Source organism: Zosterops lateralis (assembly GCF_965231275.1).
Source record: "Zosterops lateralis genome assembly, chromosome: Z".
Lineage (NCBI taxonomy): Eukaryota > Metazoa > Chordata > Aves > Passeriformes > Zosteropidae > Zosterops > Zosterops lateralis.
Genome location: NC_139800.1, coordinates 14,941,647 through 14,953,789, shown reverse-complemented (window position 1 = coordinate 14,953,789; position 12,143 = coordinate 14,941,647). Strand labels below are relative to the sequence as shown.

The window sequence follows — 12,143 nt, the reverse complement described above, 5'->3', positions numbered from 1 at the left end:
TAGTTCCACTCACCTCTTACACATTTGTGATTTGTGAAGGATTAAACCTTCAAATGTGCTGGGGGCATCAGCAAAGAACTGGGCCCACGCTGGCTGTCTTACTTTCCTCAGAGATATGGTCAGTTGGGAAAACAAAGGGTAGCATATATTCTTGCATTTAAGAAGGAGCTCTCAAAATCAATTCTTCTGCCTATGCCTCTTAAAAATGGCTTTTTTACTTTAGAAGGAAGAGATGGTTTGTTTGCATTTTTTCAAGGCAACAGCCTGGTTTTTGTGTTTGATCTGGGGAGAAATGCTTAGAAAATAATTCACTTCACTCCCTTTACCTGGTGGTACCTTGGAAGCTGATTCTGCCTTCAGATGCCATACAGATGTTTAAAATAGTGCATTCTAAATAATGAAATTACATTGAGTGCTCTATGTTTCATGGTAATTTAGTTTAATATGCTTTAAGCTATACTCCTCAGATCTAAAGGCAAGGATACACTATCATAAGATCATTTATTTGTATGCTGTGTGGTTGATTTATGTCATGTGCACAGCAAAATCAATTTAAGATGAGCCATCAGACTTTCTACTTGTTGCAGTTTAGAGATGCACTTTCTTCTGATTCAGCAGAGGATGTATTAACATAGAAGGACTTTCCTCTCCTGACATTAATAGGAAAAGTCCCTCTGATTTTTATAAGATAATGAAGAGCTGACTCGGTTCCATTACTGATATTATCAGCTGATAGGGAAGAAAGGCAAGCCCTGTTTGGCAGCCTATAAAAGCTACCCTTAATTTATTGCTTCAATGCACTTACTTTGAGGGAAGATCATCACATACATGGTCAGATGTAGTTTGACTGATGTTAGTGGAAGGGCATCAGGAGTCTATTTCACATTTTAGATGCAGGCACCAGATATATGGGTAGCCTGGGTGCCTAACTGCAAATTGAAATCAGTGAAATGTAGAAATGATGAATCAAGATACTGAGTTCTCTTAAATTCTCAGCTAAAATATTAGAGTCTCATATATGAATACAAGTAAGATTGTTGCCCAGAAGAAAAATGGAAAAGCAGTTAAGCAATTAAACAGTAGAGGAATGAAAGGAAATAACTCTATTAAAAAACCTGCCAAAACACTGCAAATGAAGCTGATCAAACTCCATTCAAAACAAGGTTTGATTGAAATAGATGTCAATCTGGAGGGAAGTCTGAACCTTACTGACTCTTGTAACAGAAATTACTTCTAATTTATGTTGTTGTGTGCTGAAAGAAAAAGAATTTGGGTAGTATCTCAGCATAAAGATCCGTTAGTGTGGTGTTTGCAGAAATGAGACCTTAGTTCATATAAATTAAAAAGGTTTTCAGCCGTACCGAGAGTTACAGTAACCTTTCAAGCCTTAACATACAGCCCATATTTGGACAGGCAATACAGAGTGAAAACATAATGGAAGTTACCAAACATCAGTTTATTAGGATGGACTGAAGGCAGTGGTATTTTCATTTGAGAGTAAAGTTTCTCAGATGGTGAGATACGAACCTTCATCAGATTTAAGAACTAGAAAGAAATACTGAACACCTACCCTGTACTCAGTAAACAGTAACAGGATTGATTATTTGTAATGCCTGGTTCATGCAAATGAGAGATCTCTTTAGATGCAAATTTCTTATATATTTACATGCAAAAACTTACAAATGCTTCACCATTTCCTTATAATTAGTCTGCCGACACTGAAGTTGCCTCAACTTTTCCCTTGCAGCAAAATTATGGTGCAAAATGCATTCCGGTGCGAGACCGTGGCTTTCTTGTGCAGGTAGGATGGCATATCCTATTCATTTATGAAACATTGTGGAGCATGAGCTGACTGTTAATTATTTTTAAGCAGATGTTGTTATTCTCATTTTCATTGTTCTCAGACTATTGAATTTGCTGAGCAGCGGATACCAGTATTGAATGAATACTGTGTAGTTTGTGATGAACCTCATGTGTTCCAGAATGGCCCTATGCTGAGGGTAAGTGCTCTGCTGGTAAACAGTGCATTTTATAGTGCCTTGAATAGCTGTGGACCATGCAAACCTGTTGGAAAACTGTTGAATTGTTTCAGATGGGTTTCATCCTAATACTGTTTTGAGATGCAAAAATACAAAGCATATTAACTAGATTTTCCAGTAAATTCGGGGAAAAGAGGTCTTACAAGGAAGGGAGAGAGAAATTAGGCTTGTATCCTACCAGAGAAATGTTGAGGGGCATGTATTTCACTGAACACTATTGTGCTGCAGTAGTCACAGCCAGATAGCACAGAGAAAGAAGTGCATTAGAATGCTTTCCCAGTCTTCTGAAAGCTTAGGGCACTTCATCCCTGAGCTTTTATCAAGCCATGACCACAGTATTTACATGCATGAGTGTTAATGCCAGCACTCTGTGAAATTCTTCTGACCTTGTTTTGCTCACAGGCTGCTGGAATGAGCCATCCTCAAATGTGATAAAAAGGCAGTAGAAGGAGATGCTCTGTGAAGTGCCAGATCTAGCAGTGACCCAGTCTAGGGGCACTGTTGTGGCTCAGTATTCCCAAAGTCTGTCCAGTTAGGCAGCTCTTCCTTTCATTCCTGTATAACCAGGGACAGAATTTTACCTGCTGATCACTGTAGCCTCTCATGCTTTTGGTGAATGCATACAGTGGAAAAGAGTAAGATTGGTCATGAGAGACACAGTGCCTGGAGCTGCTGGGTCAGTGCAGCTTTGTGAGAGAGTGTATTAACAGAATAAAATTCTTAGCTTTAGGACTGGTTTTGCAGTTTAGAATCCTTTTGTTTCGCCTGCCCTTCATCCAGTAATGAAACATGAGTAACCTTAAAAGATAAAAAGCCATGGAAAACTAACTCCAGTGAGTGAATGGTCTGATACTAGGCAAATTTTCCACAGTGTGGCCAGCAACTACACATAAGCTGATCATGTCAATGATAGTTCCATGGAACTAAATTCAGGATTCCTACTCTACCTGGTAGCAGCAGTCACCTCAGTGTGATTCCCCATGACACTGACTGGCACCAGGGTTAGAGGTTCTGGCTGCATGCAGGGTATGCAAATGGGCTGCTGGTAGGATTTGAAAAAGCAAATGTGTACACAGTTAACACTGGTTTAAGTCATGGTTAAACCCCTGTAGCTTTGGATATCCAATCAGTGTTATTTTTGCCTCTTCAAGCTCCTATCTATCTTTTAAAAGCAATGTTTTCTGACAGATTTATCAGTAGCCAAAACTGATTAGAAGCCTGTAAAATAGGCATCAGTTCATTACTGTTTGTCTTTGAATGCATTGCTATGTATATAGCAATGTGACATAAAGAGAAGACGAAATCAGTAATGTTTGAAGAGTGATTAAAGTTTGAAAAACATAATTATTTCAGTTATTGGAGTTATTGGAGTTTATCTATTTTCCATAGGTCAGAGAAAATGACAGGATTTATTCTATTTAAAAAAATAGAATGGAAAGTTAATGTGCTCTAAATGAAAAAAATCTTCATTCCTTCTTTCCCACCATAAAGATTAAAATCTCTCAGAATTACTCTTTTGTATCTTTAATTTAAAAAAGGGTCATTTTATAGCTATCTGTTTAAGAGTTTGCCAGCATTTCACAACATAAGAAGCTGCAACCATATTTGCCCCTGAACATATATTCATATCAGTGCCTTTGAAGTAGCATAACCTGACAAGCTTGGCAAAAATGAAAGAGTGTCATTATATAACCTAGGAAGACTTAGATACCAGGAAGAAATCCAGCATGCTCTGTGTATGCTTGAATGACTCAATAAGCAAGAGAGCCATTAATGAGTTTGCAGTTCTGTAGAAGGTGAGAAAGGATCTCAGTTTGAATTGAGCATTAGCTTGCCCTAGAGTGTGTTCAGGAAATTTATGCTTCACTCTACTGAGAGGTCTGGCCAGGGGCAGCTTAAAGTAATCAGTTTGTGAGGTTTATTTGTGTGCTTCAGCTGCACACACACATACACATAGATGCATACATATATATGTGTGTATATATATAATGTATGTGAAAAAAAAAGCATTTTCTCTAGCACCGCTGCAGGAGCAGATCTCAGAAATGGAGTACTTTTGTTACAAAAGTGCAGTAAGCTTTCATTTCAGGCAAGGCTACCTGCAGTGTAGCCTTATTGAGGATCCCTGGCCTTTGTAAAGCGTTCTCTCTTTGAATACCACAGTAACCTCACCAGTTTTTGTAATGATGTGTGCCTTGTCATGGTGTGCTTAGCAGGAGTGTCCAGATCTCATTTTCTGGAGATGCCTGCATCCCAAAGGCATTACCTGCATAGGCTCTCTCTGTAGCAGGTTGTGTCACAAGAAGTGCTACAGACTAAATAGCTCTGGATCATTCACCAGTTTCTCCCTTTAAAGTTTAGTTCTTCCACACAGGTGCACACAGGTTCATATCTAGGTGTGGGTACTCTTCAATGGTGAGTTTTCCTTCTACATTTTGGACCTTTTTTTTCAACAGCAAAGAAGATCTATGAATTTATAAAAGCATAATAAAGCTACCAAAAAGTTACTTTAATATCTATATAGGCTTGATATTCTGATCTTTTATGGAATTTTATGCATTTACAAAGAAGCCACAGAGAAATTTGATTCTCTAATCCTCCCTTATGTTTGGTACCTTTTCTGAACTATTGTGTAGTATATTTACTGTCTTAAATGCAGTTAAAAAATTCAACAATTGCCATCACACAGCAATTACAGTCTTTTAATGCTGTAAAGTGCTATACCTACTTACAAACTATTATGCTGTATGTAGTTTTTTGTGCTGGTTATTACTGACTTGTGAAATTCAGATGTCTCATCCTCACAACAGCTGAAGAAACCATCTGAAACCGAGAGATAAAGCTTTTTCTTTCTACAGTTTATTGGTTTATCTTAGTTACAAAATATCTTTGAATCAATCTCTCAGCAAGCCTTCTTCTCAGTATTGTGTTTCATTTTCCTAAATATTTTTTTCTGGGGGAGTAGTCTGGCTTTAATATCTATTTCAATTTAAGTTACTTTTTAAAAATCCTGGCATCTTTTTTCCCATAAGATAACAACCACTTGATGACAACAAGATGTCTCATTTTGTATGGCTTTCTTTAGGCACCAGATCCACATGGCAGACATATCACTGTATGGAAGATTCTGTTGCAGAACAGCTGCATGACACAATTGCCTATGTTTGGCTTGATGATTTTACAGTGGACATCTGTCTTGCCCCAGAGCCCTCAATAATTATCTAATCATGCAAATGTTTCCTGCTTGTTCAGAGATCCCCTTGTACATTGAAATCTTTGGGTGTTGTTAGGCCTTCTTGGTCCTGTATTGAGGATAAATAAAGGGGCTGCTTTATTGGCTTAGTGAAGATGAATAACTTCAGAAATTCTCAAATTTCTCTTGGGGATTTCTTTGCAGAGCAATTTTGAAAATAAGTGGTTTTCTTTTAAGCTCCAAAATTCCCTGAAATACAGAAGACCAGAGTTAAATACTCAATTCCTCTGTGTACTCCACAAGTTTGTGTGTGTAGAAAACAAAACAGACAGGGTAGATGGGGTGACTGTAGAACATGCCCAGACCTAATGCCTTCACAAGGAACTGCACCTGTATTTCTGTGAAGGGGAAGAAAAAAGGTTCTCTTGAATGGAAGAAGGAGTCTTGGAAAAGCACTCTAACATCATGAAGCTGTTACACTCTTCTTTATAAAGGCCCAGGGTCCACTGCTTCATTTCATCCACTTTAAAAAAAACCCGCAGTAGTAAAGTTTTCCTGTAAGTTCACACCTTTCCCAGATCAGATGGGGATGAATGAAATTTCTCATCATAGCAAGTTTCTTTCACTGGCTTTTGGAGATCTTCAAGGATGGAGACTACACAGCCTCTCTGACCATCATGTTACAATGCTTGATATAGCTTTAGGAAAAACTTGTTTTAGCTTTATCTAAAATTTATATAAGGTTAAATAAAGTTAGTCCTGTGTAAGGGAGTAAAAGTACTCACTGACCTCTAAAGTTTTAGTTCATCTGACCTCATCTGTTTTAGTTCATCTAGCTAAAAAATGTATTTTCCAAAGCAGATCTAAGAATATAATAAAGAAACCATAGCATTATTTGGTTCCATCTTAGAAGGCTATTAACTTTTTTAATGCTGTTTGAAAGTCTTCCTTTTATTACTGCTAGAATATTCTAGGGAAGGACAAAGTTGCATTTTAATAATGCAACAGTTTTGCTGCTGTAACAGTAGAGAAATAAGTTATTTTACAATTCAGCATTTACTTTTATTACAAACATTTAATGTAATGAGATCACGAGTCATTAACAAAAGTGGTTATCATATTTAAGGATCTGATTAAAAGAAGTGTAATAAAAATGTGATATCATATGTGAAGACAGGAATAAAGAAAATGTCAGTCCTCTCTTAAAGAAGGGCAAGAAGGAGAGGACCCAGGGAACTCCATCCAGGTCACCCTCACCTTGTTCTGTAGGAAGGTGATGAAACAGCTAAGCCTCAAAACCATCTCCAGGCACAATAAGGACAGTCAGCATGGTTTCACCAGTGGGAATTCATACTTGACTTCTTTGAGGAAGTGACTGGTCTGGTAGATGAGGGGTAGGCCAGTGGATATTGTCTGCCTGGATGTAAGACTTTTGACAGTGTTTGCCATAAGATCCTTTTAGACAAGCTGTTGATTGATGTGTGGGCTGATTGAGGAGATGGGGAGGTGGTCTGAAAACTTGCTGATGTCTGGGCCTAGAGTGTGATGTTCATTTGGGTAAAGTCTACTTGGAGATCAGCAACTCACAGTGTACCCCAGGGGTCAGTAGTGGGTCCGGTCCTGTTTAGTACCTTCATTAATCCCCTAGAGGATGGTGCAGTTTGTATCCTCAGAGAGTTTGCAGATGATGAAGAAATGGGAGAAGTGTGTGGTGCTCCAGAGCAATGGGCACCGTTCAGAGGGACCTTGATGGGCTGGAGCAGTGTGCTGCCAGGAACTTCAGCAAGGAAAAATGCGAAGTCCTGCAGCTGGGGAGGAGCAAACAGGCACCAGTGTTTGCTGGGGGCCACCCAGCTGGAAAGCAGCTTGGCTAGGGCAGAAAAGGACTCCAGCTGGGACACGAGAAAACAGTGGGCACTTGTGGTATGGAAGGCTAATGGCAGTCTGGGCTACATTGAACAGTGGAATTGTCTGTGTGTGTGGAGGGAGGTAATCCTGCCCCTGCAGGATCCTGCCCCTGCCCCTGGTGAGGCCCCACTGTGCCTGTTCTGGGCTCCTCAGCAGAAGAAAGGGGTGACACTACTGGAGAAAGTCCAGTGAGGGGTCACTAAGATGATCAAAGGGGCTAGAGCACATCACACAGGAGGAAAGGCTGAGAGCCTGGAAAAAAGAAGCACAAGTGAGATCTTACTAGTGTCTATAAAGATTTGAAGGAAAGGTGCAAAAAGGATGGGGCCAGGCCCTTTACGGTGGTGTTTAGTGACATGACCAGAGCAGAGGATACAACCTGAAACACAGGAGGTTTCAGTGGAACAACAGGAAACACTTTCTACTTTTTTCATCTTTTCTGAAGGTGACTGAGCATGGGAATAAGTTGCCCAGAGAGGTTGTAGAGTTCACATCCATAGAGAAATTCAAAAGCTGTCCGTTCAGGGCAGCTGGCTCCAGGTGGACGTGCTTGAGCAGGGATGTTTGACTAGATGACCTGTGGAGATCCCTGCCACCCTCAATCTTTCTGTAATTCTTTGATCTTATTCAGCTTTCACATAGTGTAATTTGTAAAGCTATTTTGCTGTTCTGTACCTTCTCAAATTCCTCATTTGCAAATACTAAGGCCACTGACAGAAGAGCATGAATTGGTTTTAAAGACCTGTGAGACAATTATACAGGACGAAATAATCTCAGAATATATTCAATAAGGTAATTATAAGACCATCTGTGTATCAGTATTTTTTTTTTTTGTAAAGAAGTCTCTATAGAGTGCCATCTTGTGTTGAAACCTCAGACTGAGACCTCCTTAGAACAAAGAAGGAATTAGCGAAAAAAAAAAATCAACAAAATTAAATATTACAAATAGCTTCTTTGAAATTTGTGCTCTGGTGCATACATTTCCACTGTTTAATGTTTTTCCCACAAAATACGAACAGTAAAACGCCATAAAGTAATACTTGAAATAGCTGTTCTTATTATTTAGCTGTAAAAATAAGCACAGTCTTGTAATTCTGATACATTTCTTACATTAGTAAGTTTGCATTTTTTTACATGTTTTTCATCCCGAAGTGCTCTCAGTTATGTTTCATATACTATGGGTGAAATGTTGTCCTCAGTGGGTTCTTGTTGACTTGAAGAGGTCTCGGATTTCTCTGCTTTGATTACAGGAGTCTTAGGCACCACTGAAAACACAGAGGCATTGAGTATGCTGCTTAGTCCTGGGAATTTTTTTGAACAGAATAAACATCACTGAACTGTAGAGAAAATTGTAGATGTACAAATTCATTTAGTCAGACTGGAGTTAAGCCAAGATGTTTATGGAATTCCAAGATTTTTGTGGAATGACACTGTGGTCTTTCTAATCTTTAGTCTACAATAGAGGCTAGTTTTATCTCTTCTTATGAAAAAAGCCTTTCCAGCTACAACTTGTATTTTAAAAGAACAGATTTCAAATCATTTATATTTTACTGACAGAGTAAAGTGGCTGCAGTATAGTTTTTCCTGTTGCCAACAAGTTGCCAAGTACACTGTGCCTATCTAGCATGGGCACAAGCTTGTTTGTTAACCATTCTTTTCTATATCTGTGAAGTAAAAATATGTTTTTAAAAATGTGTAAGGTACAGAAAAGATCTCCCAAAACCCAGATGATAAAATTTGAATCAGGCAAACAAAGCCAAACAGAAAAAGTGACATTTCTTACTCAACTACAGTCTACTCTCATATTTCTTCAGGTTGTATCTGATCACGACTTGGTATCTACCATGTCTTTGAGCAGCATGTTTCATGTAACACATGAGTATTGAATCACAGAATCACTAGGTTGGAAGAGACCTCCAAGATCATTAAGTCCAACCCAACTTTAACCTCAACTAAACCATGGCACTGAGTGCCACATCCAGTCTTTTCTTAAACACATCCGGGGATGGTGACCCCACCACCTCCCCAGGTAGACCATTCCAATACTTGAGAGACTGTTCAGAAAGTTTACCTTATAGTAAAACTAAGAGTTGGCATGGTGGAAAATAGGAAACAAAACAGAGATTTGAAGTTCCATTTAATCTCCTCATCTTTTGCTTTCATTAAGAAAAGTGGGATGGTCTCTAATGGTTTGACCTTTACCATTTGTTACATTTTGCTGCATGTCAGGCAGGGAGCTTTCCCTGGAGCACCGAAGTCCTGTTTGATCCATAGCTTTTGGGTCTGTCAGTCACATTACAGCCTCACTGGTGTCTGATATCCCTCAGAATAGAGGAAAGCATGACAGGTTGCACTGAGCAGAGCTGCAGCCCACATTAGAAAGTTGCTAGATCAATATAGACTGTGAAAGTTTCAGCTTTTTCAAATTGAAAGAATGTCTAGAAAATAGTTTAGGTAGTGTATTAGTCCAGGAACCAGGATATGTCATAGTGCGTAGGTGGTTCATGTGTCTGCCAGTCTCAGTCACTGCAGAAAGAAGTGACATTTGCATTGTAACACACGGGAACTCTGTGCTTTTTTCACCACAGCAGCAGTTGGGTGGGAGCTACTGATCATGCAAAGAATGGGGGTGGCTAAAGGAAAAGCCTGAAAACTTCAAACATTCAGAAGATGCTCTTTGCCTTCTGCCTCCAAACATTTGCAGTTTCAGGTTAATTGCCCATGGTTTTTGGGTTTTTTATTTCTGATTTTTCCCCACTGGAATAATGATCCTCCTAATAGTTGTTTCTGCACCAGTGATCTTCACTTAGCTAATAGTCCTGTGGAAACCAATGGCTTAATGTTAAATTTCTATTTTCAAGAGAAAAAATAAAGTCTATGTGAGACCCTGGTAGCTGCTGTTTTTAAGAGGAATTACAGTTGCCTTCTTCAGGCAGTGAACAACAAAGTCCTCCAGCCAGTCAGCTCATTATCCTCAAGGTGGTGGTTTAATCTGTCGAATTGTGTGCACCTAGAATGAAATTTATATTGAGAAATAAAAGTTCAAGGGTCTAAGCCCTATTTTGTCGTGTATTTTCCCCTTGAAAACAATGAAAGATAGTAATCCAAGAAAAGGTGATTAATCTGTGCATTTGGGCTGTGAGTTCCACATCAGTAAGAGCATATCTATATTTTATGAACAGACACAAAAATTCTTAGAAAGTTTAGCTTGTTGAATATTACATATGAATAAACCAAAGTAAGTGCATCCAAAGATGACATTGGAACATAGCTTTTATGACTGTGTCAGTGATGTTCTTGTTTGTTTAGTGTGGCTAGAGACATTTCTCATATTTATGATCTGAAGTCAGAACAATACTGTTCCTGTCCCAAGGGCTCACATCCTGTGACAAGAGTGGGCACCATAAAGGGGGAAGACACTATCAGTATGCAAAACATTAGCAGCAGAGTAGGAGCAGCCTTGAATCCCAGTTTCCCCCTAAAACTTGTGGTTTTCTTTAAACTCTGCCTTCTAGAATTGATTTATTAACATAATTTTTATATGTTTTCATTGGTTCTAGCATGCACAATTGCAAGAAAAACATGAGTAAGGAAATGTAACACTGAATAATTAAGTCACAGGGTACGACAAACAAGAGCCCCTCAAACATTTGCTTCTAATTGCAAGCTAGTATTTTCGTTTTTTAGGGATTTAAACAATATAAATGGTTGAGTTTAACTAGTGACTGGAGTGGAGGGTACTGAAATGGCCATACCAACATCTTTTGGGGTACATTGCTAACACCTGTGGGAAATTTAGGTTAAAAACATCTTATTTTGTTAAATTGAGACAAATTCCAGAAACAGAATTCAAAAGTACTTTTAAGATGACTGTAATGTAAGCTAAAAGGCATCCAGGCTAGACACATGAAGACAGATGTTGAAATGTCCCTTTAGCTGCAGGGTTGGGATTATTTTTCCCATTGTATTATATTGACAAAATATGTAGTGGACAGAAAGGTTCATCAAATACACAAAATGAGAAGAATTGTATAGACCCTAAGAGGAGTATTTCTTCTACTTCGGGGCTGAAATTCTGCTGTCTTGCTTGTCCTTATATCTAGAGTTCTCCAGTGTGAGCCTGAGGAATAAAAAAAAAAAAAAAAAAAAAAAAAAAAAAGAAAAAAAATACTCTCAGAAGTCAAGCATAGGTACAATGACTGTTTTCCTAACTTCCCTCTCCAGGTGCTCAGACACTTCTGGGAAAGAAAAAGAGTAATGGTGACAAATCTTGTGTTCTCTTTGTCATTACTTTGCTGAGACTGCAAACACAGTATCAAAAAAAAATTTTTACAAGTTTTCTTCATGACAAGCATGGCCAAACTTGGATTGCTCTGCTATTTCAGAGTTATTCCTTGCTCTGAAATAAAGGAAGTCTGTGAATACTGTTGAAATGATAGTTACCCCAACTAAACAAATTATTTAACCATCTTCTAAATGTGGAAAACCCAAGAATAATGACAATAATAGATACTTCTTGTCCAGCTTGCCATGGCACAGTGAATTTCATCATGTTTGGCTTCATCTGCTGCCTAATGCAATGTAACATGGCAGATAAACTAAATCAAATGGGTGACACTATCAGACTTGAAAGATGCTCTTGTAAAGCAAATGAAGTGAGACTGTATCAATCCAGAAGATTTCACACGTTTATTGAGGTCTTGAATCTTTGAAACCCAGCAAATGAATGTTTTAAGTGCTGCAAAGTAAATGACTGCAAGTATAGCAGCATGCTAATTACTGGCAGCGCTGTTGCCTGTAACAGAATTCAGCTACATTTTAGTTTTTCTTTTTGTGTTTAATTAATTTTTTCATCTCTGCAAGTGCTTTGTACAGGTAGTGGCTTGAACTTCAAAGCATACTATTACAAATGCTTTTCTACTCACTAGAGTTGTGATCACTAGACTCAATACTCTTAGTTACAAAATAAATTTAAGTTTCAATGAACTAGGATTTAATACTGT

General features: G+C 38.4%; 1 protein-coding gene and 1 long non-coding RNA gene across 3 annotated transcripts in view; both read left to right on the top strand.

Annotated features, from left to right (window-relative positions):
- Positions 1 to 12,143, top strand: part of LOC310922625 — a 275,851-nt gene that overhangs the window by 198,119 nt on the left and 65,589 nt on the right. The gene's annotated exons all lie outside the window — the stretch shown is intronic.
- PARP8 (poly(ADP-ribose) polymerase family member 8) overlaps positions 1 to 12,143 on the top strand; it is a 115,823-nt gene that overhangs the window by 82,309 nt on the left and 21,371 nt on the right. Inside the window, exons 13-14 of the mRNA XM_083883305.1 lie at positions 1,748 to 1,801; positions 1,905 to 2,000. Of these exons, the coding sequence (XP_083739431.1) occupies positions 1,748 to 1,801; positions 1,905 to 2,000 (150 nt within the window). The remainder of the gene's footprint in view (positions 1 to 1,747; positions 1,802 to 1,904; positions 2,001 to 12,143) is intronic.